At 33.3% G+C, this 12611-nt stretch overlaps 1 protein-coding gene across 2 annotated transcripts; it reads left to right on the forward strand.

Annotated features, from left to right (window-relative positions):
- Positions 1–639: 639 nt before the first annotated feature.
- On the forward strand, positions 640–11662 carry LOC134725582 (noggin-2-like). Of its 2 annotated transcripts, none has more exons than XM_063589522.1 (2): positions 640–728; positions 9700–11662. In XM_063589522.1, exon 2 carries the CDS (start codon positions 9715–9717, stop codon positions 10477–10479), a length of 765 nt encoding a protein of 254 aa, XP_063445592.1. In that variant the 5' UTR covers positions 640–728; positions 9700–9714; the 3' UTR covers positions 10480–11662. The 2 variants fall into 2 exon arrangements, with proteins under 2 accessions (XP_063445592.1, XP_063445591.1); XM_063589521.1 differs by lacking the exon at positions 640–728 and adding an exon at positions 7883–8493.
- Positions 11663–12611: the final 949 nt, after the last annotated feature.

The following is a 12611-nucleotide window of genomic DNA, read 5'->3' on the forward strand; positions in this document are numbered from 1 at the left end:
TAAACGCCTGAAAATTTAGACAAAATGTCCAAATTGTCTAATGCGATTCCATTTCTGAAACGACATTTACACTAAGGTTTCTTTTCACTGAAACTATTTTTTTGCTTCTTGTGGACTACGCCTACAAAAACTGATTTTAAATATACACCATGCACATGTCATTAACACTAAAGCTTCTTTATCAAAAATGAAAATATCACAATACGAAATCAAATTAAGTGTGATTCAAAAGAATGCTGACTGCCTGTCATCCTTTTCTTATTGTAACTTTTTCTTTCAAACTTATTTTGCAGAACTTGACTTGAGCTATTACATTTCTGAGTGCATTCCAGAAATATATGCCACTGGACGTTAGACAAACAACAATCAATGCATCTGTAAAAGTATAGCGAATAATGAAGTTCATTGGCAAATCAGTGTCGCCTAGTTTGAGTGATATTAAATCATATAGCGCCAGAGTTTATTTAATTGTAAATACGTAGAGGTAATAATATTATCTAAATTACAATAACAAAATTAGATTAAAGACGGGGACGTCAAATGAATGTCAATCAGTATGTGAAAACATCTTTCATGTCTTACCTGTTCACCGACAATTCAATTGTTATCATTTTACACCTATTACCTTAAATAACCATAGTTAATCCTATTGAATATATGTCGTACAGTCTATATAAAACATTAAAACACAGACGATGAAAATGACAAGAGTATGCATAATGCAGAAGGTAGGGCGAACTTCTTTTTATTTCATCAGTAGAATTGTATCTGAAAAGTTTTTGAATCCGTTTCCAAAATCCACAGATTAGCAGATTCATATAAGCTTGTTCTTTAGGAATACGGAAAATTACAATTTCTATTCCAAATAATGTTTAACTTATCAGTTTTGGATTGCCGAAACCCACAGATTGTCAGCTTCATTCAAGCTTGTCCTTTAGGATTTCAGATAGTTTCTTTTTACGACATTATGCATTTCGATATCTTTACTGAAAAAAGAAAAAAAAAACCTACTTTTTGCACGGACGATTTTAACATTTGAAAGTTTTAGACGCATTTGATCAATGTAACGATTGTCACATGAGAGTTAAGACCAAGGCGTAAGTTCTATCTCCTAATTACCTACCCTCCCATCCATCTTAAGCCTGCATATATTTACCGATTGATTTTATATATTCATTACACGACTATATGTCGAGCTGTATGTAGAATCATTGTATGTTTTATTAAATGCGATCTTTAACGAACACACCATCAAATACTGCTACATAGGTTGAAAAAAAATCTGTCATACTTTCAACACCTAATTAAATCAAGAATGATTTGGATAGCTCTAAACTGATTTTTTTTAATTGAGTACCTCGATAATGAGTTGGAAGTAAACTTAAGTTACAATCATATTTCTATTCAAATAAAAGTTATGATTTTAAAAATTATTGATAACGTAAATTTTGCAATATCACTGATCAATCATGTTTTCACTGGCAATTTGCTGAGCTTCATAACATTTCCACATTTGTAGAAGGAAAAAAACATCATTAAAACAAACAATATTTTTTTTTTTTAATTTCAGCAGGTTTCTTTAACTTACTGCTATTGACTTCTCGTGTGAAAATCGGTGTAAATGTGCATGAAATATTTGCGACTAGACTGTAAGAAGACATTTAATTAATCAATCTTCTGTGGTAAAAAAAAACAGTGGTCAAAGTGTTCATACATGTACCTCTGTACGGTAAAAATACTACCGATCTTCACTATACATTTTACTTTGAGAACATCAAATGCTCCCAGATGTCTCATATAACGTCAACATGTATATTTACTTTGGCCTGAACGTCTTCACAATCAGCATTTATAATTAAAAGACAATCAATCATTTTAATGATAGATGTTTATAACAAATTACAGCTATTAATAGAAACACGGTTTATTTTTAAATAAGAATAAAACTTGCGGTCGATTAATAGAATAACATATTACTCTTCAGGAATTTGTCAATTGGTTCATTCTGAAAAATAAAACTAATGTAAAATGTAAACAAACTACTTTTCAACATTTTTTTATCATGACTTTGGGCTTGTAATGTGCTGTTCAGGTACTGTCCTGGAAGCTGATGTGCCCAGTGGTTTCGAAAAAGGTGCCTACTGACTTAAAAAGGGGGAGCCGCTCCTGTCTCCTTTCATGCTTCATTGATTTCTGATCAAAGTAACCAAAACTATTTCCACAAAGGAAGGGGGTGGGGGAATCCGCCATCTTAATCCGCAAGAGTGTTTAACACGCCTCATAACGTATATGCCTGTCTTGAGTCAATTTCCTGATATTCAATGGCTATTGTTTGTTGCTATATATTTTCAGGTTTTATTTTTTGTTTCGTACATGAATCCAGCCTCCAGTTTTCTCGTTTGAACTGTTTTACATGTTATTATTATTAGGCCTTATCAACCTAAATAACTGTATGGGTTTTGGTCTTTGTAAAAGGCAGTACGGTGACCCTTAGTTGTTTAATTCCTGTGTCATTTGGTCTTTGTAAAAGGCAGTACGGTTGCCCTTAGTTGTTTAATTCCTGTGTCATTTGGTCTTTGTAACAGGCAGTACGGTGACCCTTAGTTGTTTAATTCCTGTGTCATTTGGTCTTTGTAACAGGCAGTACGGTGACCCTTAGTTTGATTAATTCCTGTGTCATTTGGTCTCATCTGTGGAGAATCATACCGGATCATCTTTTAATATTTACAAATTGTATAGACAACTGTCAGTTTCTGGAGACTAAAATAGTGTGCCCTCTAGATGTCTTTTAGTTATTTATTAAGTTGTTTTTAGTGACGTACCCAACATCTTTTTGTTTTTCGGGCATGACACTTTTTGATATGACATAGCTTGTATTCCTACTTAGATTTGCGAGTTCGACATCTGAATTCAATTCATATATTCGGATGCTTATATACAGTTTTCCTTTCAATACAACAAGTTTGCAGACGTCTAAGGTATCAGTATATTATTTCGAATAGGTATACCAATTAAACAATCTTTTAGTTTCTTGTGTACAATTTGGAAATAAGTATGGCGTTCATTATCACTGAACTAGTATATCTTTGTTTAGGGGCCAGCTGAAGGACGCCTCCGGGTGCGGGAATTTCTCGTTACATTGAAGACCTGTTGGTGACCTTCTGCTGTTGTTTTTTTATATGGTCAGGTTGTTGTCTCTTTGACACATTCCCCATTTCCATTCTCAATTTTAATTTTATCTATATATACATATGGTGTCAACTTTGTAGTCATTTGTTATCCCTATATCGATATTAAACTTCTTTAGTTTATCAATGGAATCTCGATGGCCGAGTGATCTAAGTAGTTAATTTGTTGTGAGTTGAAACCCCGCACTTGACAAATGCGTTCGACTGCAATCTTATTAACTAGGATTGCCAGTTTTCCTGTCGAGCGTCGGTGTTTCTTTTCGGGCACTCTTGCTTCCTGGACCAATAAATACAGAACGTCATGATATACCAGTGCTTCAAGTGACTCTAACTTTCAATAATCAACCCATAGTTTTTTGTGTATATATATCTATAGAATGATTTGCCAATTGTTTCGTTTTTTTTCTTTTGGTCACGTTGTCTTTTCTTTAACTTATGATTTAAATTTGCGATTGCCCTTTGGTATCTTCTCTCCCTTTACGTAAATCAGTTATGTATTCTACATTTCTGCGTGTGTGTGTGTCTGCTCGGTCAATTTTGAATTATGCATCAGAGAGATATAATAGTAACCGCCCCTGTAGGAGTTAATAAAATCTGCAACTGTATTACGCATGATACAATACAATACAATAATATTTTATTAACGTCTCACCATCAATAATACAGTATAAACATTTCACATTATAAAAGTAAACCTTTTTAAAATTATTAATGCCATTCTAAAAGAATTATGAGAGACGGATTAAAAGGAACTAATATTTACAAATTTTCAAAAAGCAATTAGAAAACAAAAGTTAAATGATAAAACATATTTACATCAATTATCGGTATAAAAAACGTCTTCTACGGTCTAAAATAAGCTTGCAGGTTTTGGCACTTTTTTGTATCACATTAATATTATCACTCGCTAAAATAAATGAAAGTTTCAAAGAATTCGGCAATAGACTAAAATGTTCGTATTCAAAGTTTAAAATCTTATACAGTTCGTCTCTTAAATCGTCGTATAACGGACATTCAGTCAATACATGCTCCTCGTTTTCAATTTTATTGTCACAAACAAAACAAGTTCTTTGATCTACTGGAAGACTCTCGTAGCGTCCTGTCTCTACACGTATTGGGGCAACACCACAGCGAAACTGAGAGTAAGCTCTTCTGTGTGAAGGTATAATCAGCTTATCTAGGTAAAGTTCTGTATATACATCCTGTTTAAATGTTCTATATGTACGTAGTTTGTTACCTCCTGGTCCATTTCGTCTAGAAGTGTCTTTATGCAGATCTTCATTCCATTTCTGTTTAAAGTCAGACATAAGTTTTACGTGTATAGCATTGTTAACTTGCTGCTTATCAATATCAGTGTCATCAAACCAGTTCGCTATACCACATGATTCGAATAGACTATAAATTCTAAAGTTTGAGTTTTTGCACACTCGATGACGCCTGAAATTCTGCTCTGCCCAATTGTCTATTTTCTTATTTATTCTATTTTCATCCATATATCTTAACCGATTCCAATAGTTTATGATTACCCGCCATTGTTTCACAGACGGTGGTGTCCATCCCGAATCTCCATTTACTGCAACGTTTGGGGTATAACGACCAACTCCCATGAAAAAACGGATTGCTTTGTTTTGAACGGCATTTATACACGAGAATGACTTATCTCCCCATACTGCAGCACCGTAACTAATAGTACTCCAAACCATAGAGTCGTACAGCTTTGTAAAAGTTCCAAAAGGTAAACCTCCTAGTCCCTTGTATTTCGATATTACAAGTCCAAGTGCTCGACTAGCTGCTGCTGCAATATACTTTGCCATGACGTTATAGTCCAAGTGTTCTGTAAAAACTAAGCCTAAATATGTGTAACGTTCTACTGTCTGTAAAATGTGGTTTCCGCAATGAAAGGTTGTTTGACTTCTCGGGAACGAATTTGGTCGAAAGTGAACTATATTTGACTTGTTATCGTTTATTGTCATCTTGTTATCGGTACACCATAAATCTAATGCATCAAGTAATGTTTGTAGCTCTGTTTCTGTGTTTGATAACAACACTAAATCATCGGCATAAAGTAACATGGACACCTTTTCCCCATCGATGTCAATTCCAATATCTAGTGAATCGATATATGTAGCTAATCCGTTTATATACAAGTTGAAAAGTAATGGCGACAACAAACAGCCTTGTTTAAGACCACATTGAACGTTGAACCAGTCTGTCTTATGTCCATTTATGCGAACACAGCATTCCACGGACTTATACAGAGACAAAATAGCGTTATAAATATTCCCACATATACCAAGGTCGAATAGTTTCTGGAATAACATCGCTCGGTTTATCCCGTCATATGCCTTACGAAAATCAATAAATGCAACGAAAGTCGATAAACGTTTTAATTTCCTAGTCTCTATTATTGATGTTAACGATTTGATGTGATCAATTGTACTGCGCCCTTTTCGAAATCCGTTTTGACCGTCATGAAGAATGTCATTTTCGTTCTCCCATTTTACTAACCTGTTATTTAGTATATGACAGTATAGTTTATAGCACACTGGTACCAACGTTATACCTCGGTAGCTCATTGGGTCTTTCGGATTTGATGTTGACGATTTCGGGATAGGGTTTATAATTCCCTTTGTCCACGTTGTAGGGATGAATCCACTCGAAAAACACTTGTTGAACAGTTTGTGTAAAAAGTTCAGTAAACTTGGGACTTTTAGGATTTCGGCCGGTATTTCGTCCACGCCATGATACGAAACAGTAATTGACAAATTAATTAGTGATAAATTGCATGTTAATTTACAAACAGGCAAGAACAATGATTTAACAAGATTGACTGGTGCCAGTTATAAGTAGATCTATGGTATGTAAACGCCCGATTGGTATATATCCGAACATAAATAAACAAAATAATCGAACTGAAGGGTGTAATGTAGTTAGTAATCACTGATCTTTATTACTTTTGATCGGACTGAAAGTCTGCCAGTATGTCGGGTCATTCTGTCCTGTTTGAATGAAAAATGGGGTTGTAACGTTGCAACTATTGACGTGTTAATCGGACTCAAAGTCTGCCACCCTGTAGGGTCATTCTGTCCTCTTTTAGTGAAAATAAACCTGCTTTTAATGTTGCACTTATAACACCGTGTTTAGCAATTGTAAACGAAATCACAAGACTTTTTAAAAGAAATATGCAAAAATCTTCCAATATACTAGCAGACATGTTTTGTATAATGACGTAATAAATCAATTATACCAAAGAAATTAAAAATATTTGTTGCCTGTAAGGGACAACGAAAAATACGCCTCGAAAAGATTTTTTATTGATCTGAGTTTTGTGTTCGTAAGCATTGCTTATAAGTTTCATAACATTTGGTTGAGGCAAACTTAGTCAGAGAACAGAAACAAATATTCTAGCATTTTACCGTTTGTAAACAGGGACATAACTCTAGAACGGTAAAAGTGACGCCACCAAAATCTAATCTTAATCTATTTTGTGGTTATAAGCATTGAGTATCAGTTTCAGAACAGTTGGTTGTGGCAAACTACATTTAGAGAACGGAAATCAGTTTTGAGACGTATGTACGTAGAAACAGACAAGGGTTAAACTTAATGCCCCCTCCGCTACGGCGGGTGCATAAAAAATCAACCAAGTAATGCATCTTTTGTGACGAAATATATTGGAAACATTTTAATATAATCAGGTTTTTATGGTTAAAGACAAAAATTGATTGTCTATCCGTGTGTCTAAACATCTTCAATGTTTCATTCTTTTTCTTCTTCCATTTCATCTTATCTATATCTTATCGACTAATACTGAAAAGGGCATCTAGTAACGCAACCCTTATTTTAGCTTCCAACCTACTTTAACAATAGGAAACGAAAAGAAAAAAGGTTACCACACAATTGAAACTTTAATATAAACCCAAATTTATGGGCAAATGAACCGTTTTGTTTAAGAATTAGCAGTTAGCTGATTTATTTACTGCAGAGTGATGAGACACGAATTTAAGAAAAGGCACATCCAATGTATTAAACATATAAATGGAAATGGCACGTTTGCTTTATTACTTGCGGTGAAACGGTTGAATCTGATATGCATAGCGATAAAACAAGTCTCGTATTAAAGGATAATTACAGTCCCATATCTACTATCCTGGTAAGGAGAAATTTAAAGTAAAGATTTCCGTCTCCAAGAAAGTATTATACATATAGACTTGTATATACCCAACTTATTTAAGCTATGTCATAAATACATCAAACTCTAGACATCAGATTATTAACTTTGTCTCTCGTGTTTATTTGTAAATTCGAAAGATTACTATTTGTAAATGGACATACATTTCCCACCGTCGACTAGCATGAAAGTAAATAGTACACTACGTACACAGATCAGGCTAGGCGCCTTCTAAGCGCAATTTAGATTTAGTTTATTGCATACCAATTAGTTTGATACACGTGGTTATTAGATTCCAGTTTTCTAATCCGACATGGCGTATTTGTAACAAATTAATCTTGTTAACAAGAAATACATCCTACTTTGGCGACACAGTCGGATATTCGTTTCGCGTTAACGCGCTTCATTTGTTTTTAATCGAGTACCTATCGAGCCATTCAGCTCAATCTTTTATTATTAGACTTACAAGTTCTTGTATTGGTCCATTTCATTAGCTCCGCCTACTACAATTTGACATATTTTAACTTAATACTTAATAATTCCAATATATATTTGCATGATCTTTCAACTTTATTTTGTTGAAATTTTGGCTCCATATATCTTCATAGGACACCACTTGTATTTGACCATTGTCCGTGTGTTACCTGGCATATAAATGAGAAAGTAGATAACAGCTCTCTATTATAGATGTGATTACAACCGGTACAGGTCTATATGAAATCTGTTTATATATACAGCAACTTCTATTATATTGGATGGAAAATATACAAATACCTTAATTCTACACCTTTGACGAAATAACATCGGTTAGAGAAAAATAAGCGACGTACAGTCTAGACGAACCACGTTCATTTGGCGCTGGTCTTCTACTAACGTTTATGTAAAGTTCGTGCTAACTTGGATCTACAACAAAAGTATAGGAAAAAACTTTCTTTATCTATATATATAATGAACAGGTATGCTCAACATCAAAACAATATGTTATCTTTAAATAGATAGCGTGTGATTTTCAATAGTATTACTATATCGAAAGGAATACCTTTAACGTAAAAAAATATACTATTTTATAATTTAGTGTGGTATGGATTTCATTCATTAGAAAACACAACGATGTCAACAAATAATTCGTTTCAAATGGTAAGTCTAATGTATTTAAAACATTTCGTTGATTGACTTTATGATAATGAATACAACTAATTTGCTCCAACGTTTTAATAGTTGTCTTTATTTGTTTAAACATAAACATCGTTGTAAGTCGAACGTCTTGTAAATAGCTGAAATAATTTTCTCTGTAGTGCGAAGTGCTACTGTTTCACCAAACTAATCACTTCTAATTTCATTCTGTTATTTCTTAAAGATCTTAAAGCCTATAAATTGTTCAGCAGTTACAAACGTTTTACACACATCAAAATGATTGTTAATCAATATAAGTTAGTTGTATATCTTTACAACGCAATTTGCTTGTCGGTTTTTATTTTAATGTCACTTTTGATTACTAACTTAAAGTAATAGGCAGAAATGTTTCAATAAAATTCACACGTATAATTGTTGCTTGGATGGAGAGTTTTTTCGTTGGCACTCACACACTTCATCTTCCTATATCTATCTATAAACTGTAAAAACAATTGAAAAGAAAATCACAATAGTAAACAGGGATATTGTAGTTCCTTTCCAGAAAAGTAAGGTCTTCAAAAAGCCGAGAACACTCCTTATATATATTTAATGTTATCATGGAACTACATTGTAAGGTTAATCATGACCCCTCCCCCCTAAAAAAAAGCAATTAAAATCAACCATATAATCTAGGTGTTCGATTCTGGAAACCAAATGTTTGTAACGTGAAATCAAAAGTGGGGTTGAAAAGCAAAGCATCTCGCTTGAACACTGTCAGTTTATCAAAAAAATGATTGGTAATAAATGCTGAGATATCAGGAGTTATGATTACAATGAACATAAATTATACGGACGTTTATTAATTTGATATTCAGTGCTACAGTACTGAGTATTGCATGAGGTGGTGAAATATTGGGACCAGTGATCCCTAGAAGTATGCTTGACGTATAGAAACACCATTCTGTATAAGATCCATGAACACTTATTTTCGACAACCTCTTTAACGTATGCGTATAAAGTTGGTTCTCTTTTGTATTGACCACTACACTATACTTTAATATTTATTTCAGACTCTACCGGTTGCATTCATTTTTGTTTGTGTTGACCACTATATAGACCACTGTATTGGCCACTCTATTGACCACTTGATGTTTATTTCAGATCTACCGGTTGCATTAAGCCTTGTCTCTGTTTTATTGACCACTATACTGACCACTCTGTTCATTTCAGATCTAACACCAAGTGATGAATCTTACCAGCATACTGCAGGTTATTTTTGTGAATTATTATTGTGTTCTTATTTGGATGATCATAAAAGTGGAGTCTGCTTCCTCAAACAAGCAGTATTTAGACAGACTAAGAGCAGTAGATGCTCACATACCCGACAACGATAATATAAATGACATCAACTTTCACACAGGATCTCGACCGTCGCCATCAGATGAACTTCCCATTCCACCACTTCATGAAAATCCAGACAGAGCATTCGATCCTAGTCCGCAGGATTTAGACTATAAAGCAAATAGAAAAATGTTAGGGAAAAAATTTGACAGAAATTTTATGCAAGTTGTAAAACCATTAGAACATATTTTTCATCCAGATGGAATGTTAAATATACGATTCCGGAAAGGACGGCCGAAAGGACGTCGACCAGAATTCATTAAAGACTTCGGTCACAAAATTACATTTGGAGATGACATTGTTAAAAAATTAGGAGTTGATAAAAGAACTAAAAAGTTAATGCAAAAATATTTATGGAACTATACACATTGTCCACTTATGTACAAATGGAAGGATTTAGGCATCCGGTTTTGGCCGAGGTGGATAAAAGAAGGATCGTGTTATAAAGGCCGAAGTTGTTCTATTCCTCCAGGAATGCAATGCAAGACAAAAAGTTCTAAACCACTGACATTGTTACGATGGCATTGCAAAGACTGGAATACAGACAGAAAGTGTAAATGGATAGAAATACAATATCCTATCATTACGGAATGTGCTTGTTCATGTTAGTTCATTTCTGTATATTCAGAAGTATTGAAACGGGTAATAACTTATATATACAATATCCATAAATGAGATTGTTTACAATTTCTTGTGATAATTGTTTGTTTTGTGCAGTTAACGTTGTTAATTCTTGTCGATTGTTTTTCAAGCGTGTTTAAATGCTGAATCATTGAAAAAAAAATCTGTTCTATGTCAAGTCTTTATTACTTTACATTAACTATTATGGTGCTAAATCAGATTAGTTGTACTGATTTTGACGACTGATATCATTTTAAAAACAAAGCCAAATCATTGGTTAATCTGTTTGAAGCTGTCATTACCCACTGCTGTGGCAAGGTGCTTGATTAAAGGTTTATTAATTTAATTTATTCACATGACCCCTCTTTTTGACAATCTATTGGCTTTACAATTTTATTTGTCATTAGGTAATAATGAAATAACAAAGTCTATTGCCTACGCGGATAGGTAAATGAACAGTTAGTTATCGGACTGTTTTATTAAACTTTAATCGTTTTTCCCTGGTGCCAATACACGTGTCGAACTGTCAATAAATGAATTACTTCATCGTAATTTGTAAAAAGATAATTTTTATTACCGACACCTTACGCGTTAAAGGCTATTGGAAAAGTTCAAAGAAAATGTAATGAGAGAGTGATACTACAAATGGGACGTCTCAGTTTGATAAAATGCCATGTTTAACACTTTACAAAGACAGCTCATTGATTAAAACTTTAGAACACAGAGAGAATATTTGGATTGACATAGACAGTAAGACGGCGGCTTGTTAATATGTGGATTAACATAACTGTTAGAAAACATCTAGTACTGCCTATGTTGTCATGTTCCGTACGGATATTTACCTGATAGAAGGTGTAAACTAAACAATAAATTATAAACAGTATTTGTGTATTTATTGAAAAATGAAAGCTTGCTTGATCTCTTCTTAATAACATATCCGATAGAACTAGGTGGCAATATTGACAGAAGAAAAGAATTTGGTCGATATATGATTTATACAAATAAACAATAGGAATTTTTGTAATGGTAGAGTATAAGTAATAGAAGTTTTCATTCATTGCATTCTTTATTATCATCATCAGAATCGTCTCATTTGTTGTTCAATTAGCCATTACACAATAATTGTAATTTATATGGTAAAAAATAAAATAAATAACAAATTCAAAGGAAAGTTGTTTGCAATATATTGTTCATTATGATGTATCAAGGTGGTGACAGAATGACTAAGATGGTATACACATTTAATTCCAGTCTATTAAAACCTATTGGTATGGACTCATATATTCTATCGAAAACTGCATATGCAAACTAATCCAACAAAACAAAGAATGGAAAGACTGATAAAAGCAAAGTTTTATTTGAAATACCATTTACCCCAAGCTTAAAATTTTTAAAGAGTGTCAAGTACTAGTAATATAGACTATCGAAGTATTAATCCTTGGTTCAATAGGACAGATTTAATATCGTGTATATATCTACAAGTGCATTTAAGATATATGATAAAAAGTTTTATTATTATGACAAATGAAGTCAGTACGATCAGCAATATATAGTGCTACCTAAGCGGTAAATCCCCCACATTGACTCTAATCTCCAAATCATTACATTTGTCACAACCCGTTTTAATTTTTATTACTTTGAGGTTGATTGAAGAAAACCACAAATATTTCTATCTATTTTCCACAAAAACCACAGCTCCAGATGTTTTCTGCTTTTGCATCTTAAAATAGAGTAAAATTAACTTCAATAGAAATATAAGAATAAGCATCACTTATTTAAATTCTAAATTACATTTTAGAAGTATTTCAACCATGTATTGTGGTAAAAAATTGAAAATACGATCTGGTATAATAACCGATGAAGCAACTCTTTCCAAAAGACGTGATACAGAATACCTTTACACATAGCTAAATTTCCCCCGCAAAACTTACAACAATGGAGATTCGCCCATTCCGTAAGGAGAGCTTCGGAAAAGTCCTCATGTTACAGTTTATTCTTTAGTTTTCTATGTTGTGTCATGTGTACTATTGTTTTTCTGTTTGTCTTTTTCATTTTTAGCCATGGCGTTGTCAGTTTGTTTTAGATTTACGAGTTTGACTGTCCCTTTGGTATCTTTCGTC

Source organism: Mytilus trossulus, chromosome 7 (assembly GCF_036588685.1).
Source record: "Mytilus trossulus isolate FHL-02 chromosome 7, PNRI_Mtr1.1.1.hap1, whole genome shotgun sequence".
NCBI classification, from domain to species: Eukaryota; Metazoa; Mollusca; class Bivalvia; order Mytilida; family Mytilidae; genus Mytilus; species Mytilus trossulus.